The sequence below is a fragment of the Nestor notabilis genome, unplaced genomic scaffold, assembly GCF_000696875.1.
Source record: "Nestor notabilis isolate BGI_N333 unplaced genomic scaffold, ASM69687v1 scaffold7777, whole genome shotgun sequence".
Lineage (NCBI taxonomy): Eukaryota > Metazoa > Chordata > Aves > Psittaciformes > Psittacidae > Nestor > Nestor notabilis.
The window spans coordinates 1-12845 of NW_009936000.1; the positions used below are offsets into that span (position 1 = coordinate 1).

The 12845-nt window shown below is 37.4% G+C and overlaps 1 protein-coding gene across 1 annotated transcript; it reads right to left on the reverse strand.

Annotated features, from left to right (window-relative positions):
- Positions 1 to 846: 846 nt before the first annotated feature.
- RNMT (RNA (guanine-7-) methyltransferase) lies at positions 847 to 12319 on the reverse strand (the record flags this gene model as incomplete). Its single annotated transcript, XM_010018113.1, has 9 exons — positions 12049 to 12319; positions 10928 to 10936; positions 9772 to 9898; positions 8214 to 8336; positions 6730 to 6845; positions 4671 to 4852; positions 4230 to 4394; positions 2944 to 3061; positions 847 to 948 (listed from the first exon to the last, which is right to left on the reverse strand). Coding segments are annotated over exons 1-9 (1203 nt in total), but the record flags the coding sequence as incomplete, so codon positions are not given.
- Positions 12320 to 12845: the final 526 nt, after the last annotated feature.

The following is a 12845-nucleotide window of genomic DNA, read 5'->3' on the forward strand; positions in this document are numbered from 1 at the left end:
AAAAAAAAAAAAAAATCAATTTGACCACTGATCTAAAATCTAGTATGACCTCCACTGAGGATGGGTCAATATTCTTTTATTTCTCAAGTAATAAATCAAGCTGCCAAAACAGAAGAAATGCAGAAAAATACGTGACAGGATAGCAGACCAGGTTTTGTACAATGTAAGATTATGATCATCACAAAGGCAGTTTCTTTCCAATCCAGAATGTGAATCATATTTAATAAGATCAAGGGTGGAAATACATGAATTTAGTTTTATGCATGTAGGAATAGCCTAATTCTAGGATCTGTTAAAAAAAAAAAAAAAAAAAAAAAAAAAAAGAAAAAAGAACAGCAGATTTAAAAAAAAAAAAAATAGCATTTACAGAACTTTAATAAAATCATCTGAGAAAGGAGCTGAATCTTCTTCACCCAAAAAGACAATAGAAAAAAGCGTTTAAGATTTCAAATACATAGAGTATTATGAACAAAGTTTTCAACTCTCCTGTCAGAGGATTAAAAGAAAAAGCTAAAGCTTCAGTATTGTGAAGATCCAGAAAGAAAAAAATACTTCAAATTAAGAAGAGTTATTTTAGAATAGCTGCCAAGAAAGACAGCAAAATATCCTTTCCCTTTTGCATTGTCACAAGCTTCTTAGTAGCTACCAAGTTAAGTGAATTTGATTATTTGAGCATGGGGTTTAGATGAGATGAACTCCTCAGCCCTGAAGCTCTACAATGGTGTGAGCACAGGAACATCCATACCAATTTCACTGCAGATGAAATGAAGAAGGGACCACATGTCCGGAAGATCAGGACCTCAACTGTAGACACGATTTGCTCTACTGAAGTAAGAAGGAACTTACCAATGGTAACTTTGCCTTGCCATCTTTGATGAACTCTTTTGCATGCTCATAATCATCAGGTTTATCAGAAACAAGCCTGGAATCACCAAATGTAGAATATGGCTGGAGAAAACAGGAAACAAAAAAAAATATTAATTGCATACATTAATCACATCAGTCAAGGGTTTGTCACAATGTAACCCAGAGTAGAGGTCAATAATTATTAAGAGGACCTTGAATTCATATCTCTCCTCTATAGCACCTGCAAGATCAGGTCTGATACTGCCTACTTCCCAGAAAATCTGCCACCCAGGATTTATAAAACTAAATTTTATCCTTATGTCTCCAAACAGGGGAAACAAAAGAACTACTAAAATTACACTCTGTATACAGCTCATTCTGAGTATGACCCATTAATCTTTTAGAACAGCAACTGAATAAATCAGCATCTCTTAAGCAGAAGTACTAAGAAATGAGCAACTTTAAGATTTCAAGCAGAATACTTAAAATGCTTCAGTAACACCCAGGAGCTGCAACAGAAATATACAACTGATTCTTCAATGCTAATATACACTTATGTCCTGGTTTCCACTGGGATAGAGTTACTTTCCTTCCTAGTAGCTGTGCAGTGCTGTCTTTTGGCTTTAGTCTAAGAACAATGCTGACAACACAACAATGTTTTAGTTGTTGCCAAGTAGTACTTACCCTGATCAAGAATTTTTCAGTCTCTCATGCTCTGCCAGTGAGGAGGGGCACAAGAAGTCAGGAGGAAGCAGAGACAGGACACCTGACCCAAACTAGCCAAGCACGTCATACCCAGCATATAAACTGGGTGGAGCTGGCCAGAAGGGACTGATCACTGCTCAGGTTGGGCTGGGTATCGGCCAGCAGGTGGTGAGCAATCGTATTGTGCATCACTTGGATTTTCTGAATTTTCATTTCGCCCGTGGTGCAGACCACAGTGGGGCAGGCTGTGCCCCTGCAGCCCATTGAGGACCATGCTGGGACAGATACCCACAGTGTAGCCCATAGCAGACCACATGCTGCAGCCAGTGGAGAGCCCACACAGGAGCAAGGTTGTGGCAGGAGCTGTGGCCTATAGAAAGCAGCCTAACCAGGAGCAGGTTTTCTGGCAGGAGTTGCAATCCCATAAAGAATGAACCCACCCTAGGGCAGTTTGTTCCTGAAGGGCTGTACCCCATTTTCGTGGTTTAAGCCCAGGCGGTAACTTGGAACCACACAGCTGCTCGTTCACTCCCCCCAATTCTTCCTCCCCTCGCTCCTGGAGGGATGGGAAAGAGCATTGAAAGAATGTAACTCCCACAGGTTGAGATAAGAACAGTCCAGTAACTAAGGTATAATACAAAACCACTACTGCTACCACCAATAATAATAATGCTAAAGGAAATAACAAGGGGAGAGGATACAATTGCTCATCACCCACTGACCGATACTCAGGCTGACCCGAGCAGCAATCTGACCTTCCAGGTAACTCCCCCCAGTTTATATACTGGGAGACAGCACACACTGGAGCAGTTTGTGAAGACTGTATCCCAATGGAGGAACCATGCTGGAGGAGGGTTAAAGTGTGAAGAAGAAGGAGAAGCAGAGACAAAGAGTTACTGACTGACCACAAACTCCATTCCCCATTGTCCTGCCCCACAGGATGGGGAGAAGAGGTAGAAAGGTCAGGAGTGAAGCTGAACCTGGGAACAAGCAGTGAGTGGGACAAAGGTGTTTTAAGGTTTGGTTTTCACCATTCTACACTTTTTTCCTTTTTTTGGTAATAATTTAATGAGTCTTCACCACTTCTAGTCTGTTTTGCACATGACAGTAACTGCTAAGCAATCTCCCTTTCTCTATCTTGACCCAGACAGGTCATCATCTTCTTTTCGCTCTGCATTTTGTTGGGAAGAGGTAACAGGTGAGCAGGTTGGTGGTGTCTGACAGCCAGTTAAGGTCAACCACAGTCGCACTTTCAGCCACAGGAGTTTAGTTTTTCTGTTGGTAGCCCTTAATTAACCACACAGTATTCACAAGAGGAATTTTAATTATTGCACAAATAATTAACAAGATGTAAAATACTATTTAAATGAAACAACTTAACTCTGTATTTACCTCCAAGGCCTGCATTCTCCTTAACAGCATTTTATGCTCCTCATTCTTGATTTTTTCTTCATAAAATTCCCGAAATGTCATTTTGTAGACTAATTTCATACCATGCTTCTTCGCCATTCTATCAAAATAATAACCTTAATTAGGGAAGCCATAAAATTATTGTAGTTTTATTTTCAAAGCAACAATTTTAAGCCACAGTGACATCTTATGGTATTCACTAGGATTACATTCTTTCTAGAATTTGTTTTCTTAGTAGACATTTAAATTAAAAAAAAAAAAAAAAAAATGCACTACAACCATAAACTGTACCACACAGAATTAATTTAAAAATGTTTTAATAGAAAAATGTCTCTTCTCCCAAAACACAGAAATAAGGTCTGTCTGAACTTCCAGATAGACTACATAAATTTCCCTGAAGTATCACCATCTTGACATGTAACATATTACAGATATGAACCTTTCTCTAGCAGATTTAGTGCCTTACATCTCAATTATATGTAGGCCCCGTGGTCATACAATACTGAAGTTACAGGTGTCAGTGACAGATGCTAGTATCTGTCATAGAGAACTACAAATTAAGTGTGTGAAAAATACACAGGTTTGAAGGAAAAGCTTAATAGTGTTTAACTGCCATACTGGGCTTGAATGACTTGAAAACATACAACACTGAAACATTTGTCTGTACCCCAGGAGACATGCTGGGAAAGGCAAATCTGAATTCACACAGAAGTAACAGCAAAATCCATGCTCACAGACGACTGTGATTTAGAGGAAATAAAAAGAAGTTGTAGGAAAGATCCTATGAACATCTGAAGAAAGCTGGAGAAGACAAGAGGCACAATGATGAAGATGACATACAAGGCGGCTTGCTGAAGGACTAACCAAAGTTATTCTAAATAACTTCTATTCTAAATTCTAAAGAAAGGTAGAATGAATCAGACAGCACTAAAAGTTTGCTTACAGATCCAATATATCATAGAATCAACTAAGTTGGAAAAGACCTTTAAGATCATTAGATACAGGCATTCTCATGTGAAATCTAGTTTAAGTCTTCACAACTTCTGACCAGAGCATCTTCAACTGAGTGCAATGGACAGATCACAGTTGTGGATGGAAACACAAGTAACCACTGCATTTGGAGTAACAACAAAAAATTATGAACTGAAAAATATAAGAAAGGCAAAATATAATGTTCTGCAGGTATTACACAATGACACACAAACTAAACAAATGCTTATTATGTTTCACAGCTTTCATTGTATAATGAATTCAAAAACGTAACTTACTCTTCTAGCAATGGGAAGTAAACCAAGAACTCAGGGACATCAACCACTTCTTCCAAGTGGAAATCATACTTGCAGCCAAACAAAGGATATTCTCCCTTCTTTTCAAATTTTACACTGTACACATCATTCCCAAATGAATTTGTTTCTGAAGCTTCAAGTCGCTTTCTATAAAATGAGATATAATCAACATTAATTGACCAGTTTTTAATTTAACAAGCATAGAAAACTAAGCATAAGAGGTCTGAAAGTGTTTATCCCAATACTACAGCATTCAGCGATCTCTGTAGCTTCCCACCTCCCTTATCTAACAAAGCAAGGAAACAATGAAATTAGAAGACTTCCCTTTGTTTGCACAAACGTATCAGAGCACTGTAACAGTGATTATCACTTAACAATGCTTCACAGACTTTTGAACAACTAATAGAATATAAAAGCACTTACACAAGTTCAAAGCTATTTGGAGTTGTGCCAATGAAATACCCTCCAGGAGAGAGGTTCCCACAAGCGTTTTTAAGCATCATGTCAGCCTGCTCGTATGTCTCAAATGAGTAATGGTAAACAAACTGACAGCTGCAAATGTCAAAGCACATGTCTGGATCACTGTATTTAGAAGACAAGAGATCCTGAAATAGATTAAAAAGAAAAAAAAAAAAAAAAACACGAGTGTAACAAAAGCTACAAAACCACACATGATTCAATTAAATCTTCCAACAAATACACTACTCCTATAATTCTTCTAAATTTTTCCTTTCAGACCCCATTCCTTTACAATTGCAACAAGAACAAGACAAAAAAAAGTAAGAGAAAGGCCTCTGCTACACAGAAAACCATGCACAACATCAGGGAACAAGAACACACACGCATTTCAAAGTTATCAACTCCTCAAATTCCTCCCATGTTTTCAAGTAACACCACCACACCTGAAAGGCCAAAACCCAAGGTTAGTTACCTAATAGTTTCCAGAGATATTTTAGTGCTGAGGGTTTATAATCAGTCACTATTCTAGCTGGAAACAATTATAAAATTAATTTTCTGTTTAGTAAGTCTCTGTCACGAGAACTGAGCCATTAAACATATGATTGAGAGAAACAGGAGTTAAGTGCAGCACTTTGCACTGCCCACCAAGCTGTATTTGTCTGTATTCTCACACACATACATACATGTGTACCAACATACCCCTCCCCATCCCAGATCAAGTAACCAGTAACTCTGAAGAGCTTCAGAGCCCTTGAAATCTGTCAGGTTAAAGCTTGCCAGTTTGACCCTGTATTCAGCAGCTCTCTAATTCTTCTTGATGAGGCTTCCTTTATACAATACTACTAGCCACCATAAGTAACACAGGAGCACACAAATTCTCCACAAGGCCCATGATGTGCATTCTGTACTAAAAATATTTCATACTTAACAGTTCTACCCGAGTTTTCTTCTCTCCCAGACTTCCATCCACCCACTCACTCCCAGACTCTATCAGTTCATCCCACACACTGTCAACGCTCTGTCTGTGCCAAGACAAAAAACGGACACATCACATACCCATAGCAATTTATCTGTTCATTTACTCCCCCCTCCACATTTTGAGAAAGTAACGGGAAACAGAAACAGAGGTGGACAGCATTAGACAAGCTGTGAGAATGAGATTTTGCACTATATATGATTACAGAGATAAGAAGTCAGGGAGATGAACTTCTGGGTGCACGGACAGGAAGGACAAGGCATGCAACAAAAACAGATGCATATATAAGACTGAGCTGTAATAGCAACACTGAAATATCCCTTTCTTTCCTGGCCAAGGCTCTTTCCTCTCTCTCCCAAGTTTGAGCTGAGAGGAACCTGCAACAGACTGTATTCTTGAGAAGGAGAAGCAACCAAGAATTCAAGCAAACAACCCTTCCTGCAAGGCTAGGAAGAACAGGTTCAGCCTTTCCACAGACATGCTGGAACCAGGTAGGCTCTGGCCTTCAGCCTGCATTTCTACAAAGCAAAAGCAGTGCTGGTTACAAGACTGTCTCCTAAGCCTCAGTAATGTAATCACCATCACCTCTAGACAGCCTAAGAAATCTGCTCTATTAGACAAGTTTTGAAGATATGTATTACAGTAATTAAAATGCTGCTAGAAACAAAAAATAGTGGGATAAGCAGAATGTACAAGTCAAATCAGAAAATGTCCCCTATTCCTTCCAGCATAAACACATTCTGCTGGCTTACAGAACTTCAGCGGTAAGTAATCATTCCCTTCCTCTTGTCAACTGAAAGGAACTGAAAGCAGATTTATTATCTGAGAAAGACATTCAGGCTTCAAGAATGTAACACTGTAAAACAGTAATAAAACACACTTAACTACATCTTAACCCAACTTTCCAGTAACCCATTTCGCTGATTCTCCTGACAGTACAACAATCTGATCTTGAAAATATACATGCCCAAAATATTACCACTTCCTACACTTGCTTTACAAAAGAATGTTAAATCTCCAAAATATTATAAAGCATAGGAACTGTACCTTGGTACTATCTGCTTGTATAAACTCTGCATCAAAAATATGTTCATTATAACGACATCGCGCTTTCATGTCTTCATATCGCTGCTTGCACTGTTGCACAGAAATGTCAGCAATATCTGTATATGGAGAGAGAAATTTTCAAAAACAAATAAATAAACCAAACAAGTATGTAAACAACCACTTCTATATTTCCAGTTTCACAGAATTGTAGAATGGTTTGGATTGGAAAGAACCTTAAGAACATGTAGTTCCAACCCCCCTGCCATGGACAGGGGCACCTCAGCCTAGACCATGTCGCCCAAGGCTCTGTCCAACCTGGCCTTGAACACAATTTCTAGAACAGGAATTTAGTTTGCAGGAATTGTTCAGATTTATAACTCTTTGTGATTTTCAGCCTTTATTGAAAGACAAAAGTTGTAATCTGAAGATTTTAGAAAGCTCCCATCCTCAAGAGTGCAAAGTAAGCCTCCAAAATTTCAAGTAATGGTACCATGTGATTGATACTAAGTGCTGTCAGCACAAAGTGTCTAGTATGCATTAGCTAAAACAGCTCAGCCTTCAGTACCAAAAAGAAGTACTAAAAGCTCTCCATCTTTTTTCAAATATACAAGAAGTTGAAATGCAATTATTTCTGATATATACTGATATATCAGTATATATCATCACAGGAATTGTTTTTTAATTTTCTTTTTAAGATTGTTCCTCTCTCAGGCATCAAGTTTCACTGAATAACAACAGTTTGCACAAATCTTTAAACAATATACAGTAAATTTACATAAGAACTTTGTAAGTAAATTAATCAACTGTATTTGAAGACTGCCAATCGAACAAGGCAAGCAACAGCCATCCCAGAATAATTCACACTAAAAGAATGTTATGAAATTTTGGTATCTAATTAAATATGAAGTAATACTTCCTCTGATTATCCTTGGGAAAAAGGGAAGACAGTATCTCCCTCTCAACATCTAAGCAAACTACTTAAACAAGAGAGGTTTTTTAATCACTTTTCAGCTCTTCCTCTTTCTGAGTCTGAAAATCTTCAGTTGATTCTTAACACCCAAGACCATTTTCTGTCACAACATTGTGAGGTTTATTTTCTTTGCTAATGCAACCTTTCTCTGTGTGTTTTCACGAGTTAAAGAACACTGCAAGATAGTATGTGGGAGAAATGACATGAAATACAAAACATCAGTCTTTTTCCCAGTGCTACACTTTGCCTAAGACAATCTGTGGCAATAGCGTGTCTCTTTAGTGATACTAGTTTTTAGTTACAAGTACGAAAAGCTATTACACAGAAAATCGAAATTTCTTATATTTATGCTGGCAATCAAGTTTATGTCTTCAGGTTAAAAGCCAAGGTAAGACTTTTTGACAGAAGGCATACCATTGCATTCTTGGGCTTACTAAAAGGAAATAATAAAAGACTGGAGATGTGCCCATAAACACTAATGTACTTTCCCTGGGAAGTTATTTTGTCTTCTTACCAGTACAGACAAGTTTTTTAATTCTGCCTTTTTTCCATTTCAGTAGGTCTCCACCTTTGCCACATCCTAGATCCAGAACAGCTATATCATTCTTTTTCCGTCGTACCCGGTCTATAAATTCACCTAGAAAAATAACAAGAGAGAACTCACATACAGGTCTCTGTAAGTCACTTGTATTGTACAGAGAAGCCTAAAGGACCAAAAGGTTGTGAGATTTTTAAAACATCTCAAAATTCATTTAGCCTAGAAGTCTTCTTAGCATTCAACTTACATCTCTCTTTCTAGAAATCACTAATGATGAAAGGATCAACAACATTTTAAAACTATGGAGAAGTTAATGAATATTTTCTGTGCTTAATGTGCTTTGCATGTAATGTGTCTGGAGCACTGAACTGTTTCGCTGGCAGACAAAGGCAAAACTGCACATCACTAAACCACCACCCTGTGTGTGAGTAGGCAAACAGGGTTCCCTTTCATTACCATTATAATGAAGGCAGATGTTATTTGAAAGTATGGGAAAGCCTTTTACAGAAGAGTAAAAGCCAATTAAATGCATCAGCCACAACATTTCCTTGTGGTCACATTACATAAATGCATGATGTTTTCCACTCACTCTCCTAGGCCTTGCAATAACACTAGGTACTTGCTTGCTGTCTTCTTGCCCTACATATACCAGTTTCATTTTTTCTTCTATCTTCACTCTGCCTAGATTATCTCTGACTGATGTTGGCATACTACATGAAACATATCTGAATGCTAGCAACTTTTCTTTGCAGTAAGAGACATGAAATATGTTCTGATACATCTACAACACACTACTGAAATTCATCACAACTGAAAGTCTTCAACACAGGCTTCAGGAACAGCTTTCTATAAATCTAAATATTGCTTCCAACTGCTCTGACACAACACAACAAAAAGCAGCATACTGAGACAAATGGTGCCAACGTCTCCTGGCATAGATCCCTCTTCATGAATCTGTGGTGTCGTGCCGATTAATTCATTTCTTTGTTCGCAGGTATCTGAATGGCTTCGTTTCCTCACTTTCAAATTAATTTGTGGGACAGCAGACATTGCCTTTCATAAAAAGCTGCTGACTATATCCTCTAGTTTTTAATCTTTTACACTGTTGACAATAGGCAATACAGAAAAATATCTGCATTCAAGTTTCCTGCAAAATCACTTAATTGAGACCCAAGGACAGACTGTTTTAGGAAAAGGCTAAGAAGTTATTTGAGATACATTTAAATAACAAGAACAGGTCAATCTAAGAAGGGCAGATTCTTTACAATTTAAAGCTGTACCTTTCTCTTTAAAAATGTCACAAAGAACAGCTTCCAGTATGAACTTTTTCTAGGTTTGAGGTCAGTTGATCTTTAAACCTTTAGCACATATTTGGCACTCCAACAATAGTATTTTACTGCACTTGAAAATCTTACTATGTATTAAGAGACAAGGTGCCACAATCAACAGAGAGCAGAAAAAAAAAAAGCTACATTTTGACACAAAAATTAGTTAGATTTTATGAAAGTCTAAGTGATCAGTTAAGGAAGCTTACCAATGAGGACGCTCTTTGTCCAATTATTAAAGTTTCGGAGGTAGAATATGCGAGACTGGCTACGTTTTTCCAATCCAACTTCCTGAAGCTCATTATAATGTGCAGCTACAGCTTGCCCATGGCCTACCTTATGCTGTAGAAATGAGGGAAGGAATAGACTCAAGCAGTGAATTCTTAAAAGATACAAGTTCATTTTAAGGATTTAAAAAAGTAAACAAGTAATACTACGAAAAGCACCATCACCATATATATATAAAAACATTTTCTGTATCTGTCCTGGTACTGATGTCAGCACTTCCCATTATCACAGAGACAACTCCCTTAAAAATTTTAATCCCCTTTTCAACTGGCCTGAGTAATTTCTGACAGATGAAGCCCAGCATCTTTTCTTCACAGAAATACTTAATTTTCAGTTCTCTAATACTCTCATCACTCTCAAGCTATCAGTTTCATTCCCCCAAGACTGAGATTGAAGAGGAGGATGTTCCTTCTCAAGGAAGTTTAAACTTCAAAAATCCTGTTTGAGAAATTAAGTGTTTACATCTAACAGAAGTGTATAAACTGCCAATTTAACCAAAGTGTCAACTAGCTGACGTTGCATAAAGACCCAAGAGGATGATCCCACTGCCACATCTGTAGACAGACTATGGTAATGGAATAAGAGTAATGACAACGTATCCCATTCAATGCTTAACAGTTAGCTGTCTCTGGTTTAGCCTTAACAGCAAATACTCCAAGAGATTTGACCCACGTGACACAGAGAAGGAGTTCTTCACCTTGAAAATAATCTTCAATTATATGCAAAAAATCAAAGCAAATAAAATAAGAATGTGAAAAACCAATACAATTTCTGTGAGGCGCAACAGTGTTTTAAGTAACAGTACAAACTAGAATGAACGATTCTCAGTTAAAACCCACAAACATGCTACAAAGCCCCGGACACTATGAATTCACACAGCAATTAAAAGCATTCCCCACAGCTGACTACAAAAGTCAACATCTAAGGATTTTATTATTCAAATAGCAGTTCCTCAAGGGAAAAGAAGGTTTAAATAACTTTAATATACTACTTGAATGCTTTAGTGTTTCCCATCATTTTGGTAACCTTCAGACATCCTTGTCTGGAATTCTTATGACCCCATCATCTGTTTATTACCACACTCAGCTGACATACTAATAAATATTTTGATCATTTCTCATCTTTTTTAGGGTAGGCACAGATGGCTCCCTGAATGGCTACTGAGGGTGACGTAAATGAGAACGGCTGACTTTGACAAGTGCAGAGGACACATTAATACAATCCATTAACACATCTCAGCTGCTGCAACCACAGATGCAAACAGCCATCAGCAACAACATCTAGATGCTGGCAGCTGCGCTCAATGCAATCACCTCTCTACTCCCTCAAGCTATGCAAAACCAATGTATTTCTTGTCCATCTAAACCATAACGCAGAGCTACTTTATTAAAAATATGACAGGGTTAATAATACTTCTACCACAACAAAGGGGAGACTTTATTTTATTTTATTAGATTGCTTAGCTGTAAGTTAACATCCTGGAAAAATTTTTCATGGAGAAACAAAACATTTGGTCAAAGGCATTTTCGAATTGTACTCAAATATCCCAAAAGGTCAGAATTAGACAGCACTGTTTTCTACAACCTCATACATAATAAAGGACAGCATCATATTACCTTTTTTACCCTCCCAGTTAAAAGGACAAATGTTTTCTGCAGTCTTCAAACAAAAAAGCATCTGTAAACTTTTCAATATTTCACTTTGCTAACAAAGCATATTGAAATTATATCACAGATGATGCAGTTTGTAAAGTCTTCTAAATTATATAATACGTTACTGAGGAAATGAAAGGACAAAATTATCTTATGGGAGAACCTCAAATGCACTATACTAACACAGAGGAAAACAACATACAAAACATACAAATTCAAGATATGGGAGTTGGACTAATGCCAGTAAGTCCTATACTGCCCTACCAGATTGCTACCACACAGGGGACAGAACAATAGTCTAAGAATTGGAGTAAGCATATGCTGAGGTCAGTTCTCTCAACATTCTAGTTACTAGCTCTCCTTCTCTCCCGTTAAGCTCAAACATAACTTCTGCACCTGTCATTTTGCTAGGAAGCTACCCACAAACTTTGACATTTGGTGTTTCATGCTGGTTCACATATGTTTAGTATAAATATTTTCAATCTTTTCTTGAGCTAAGGCTTTAAAACAAGGATTTGAACATAGCTCAAAATAAATAATACTCACTGCTTTCTTAGGAGGTCCATCTTCAGAGTCTAAATTTCTCCCTTTTGCTGTGCCATCCTGATTACCATTATCGACTTCTTTTTCATTTGCAGTGGAATGAACTGTACCTGAAGTTGAACTATCGCCTTCCTGACTAATACCTGAATCTGCCTCTAAAGTACCGGGTGTTTTCTCCACTTCTTCATCTAAACTCTTCTCTACTTCCTGTTCTTCAGTGTTGGTTAAATCAGCCATTTTTAACAAGTGAGTCTCCTCGTCCATTGATCAGAATGGAAGCCTGTAGAGGGAAAAAAACAAAACAAACCACCAACAATTTTCAGTGTTGAATTTTATTTACTTCTGGTTACAATCATGACTTTCAATTGTAATGCTGGCATTATAAAAAATAACATGCCTTTGCCCTACAAAACATATAGACTTCAAATTTGACTAGTTATTTTCTAAAGATAGCACAACAAAATATACACAATTTTAAAGCACTGTCATTACAGGAAGATCAAATTAAGATAAATCTTTACTCTTCATGTTTGACACTCTTAGCTATCTTTATTGACTCAACAGCAACATGCTATTGGTTTTGAACCTGTAATCTCCCTTTTCCCCTCCCCATAAAAAGTAAACTACAAACCACTTTATGTTTAGAAACACAAGCTGACCGAGTCCCTCAAATTAGTAAATTCATTATTTAATCTGTTTTCAAATGGATGCCCTCAAACAAGAAAATCAAGGTGCTTCTTAAGAGCAAATTTTCATATCAGGAGTGGATTTTCAAGTTTGCCAAGAATATTCACTATGCC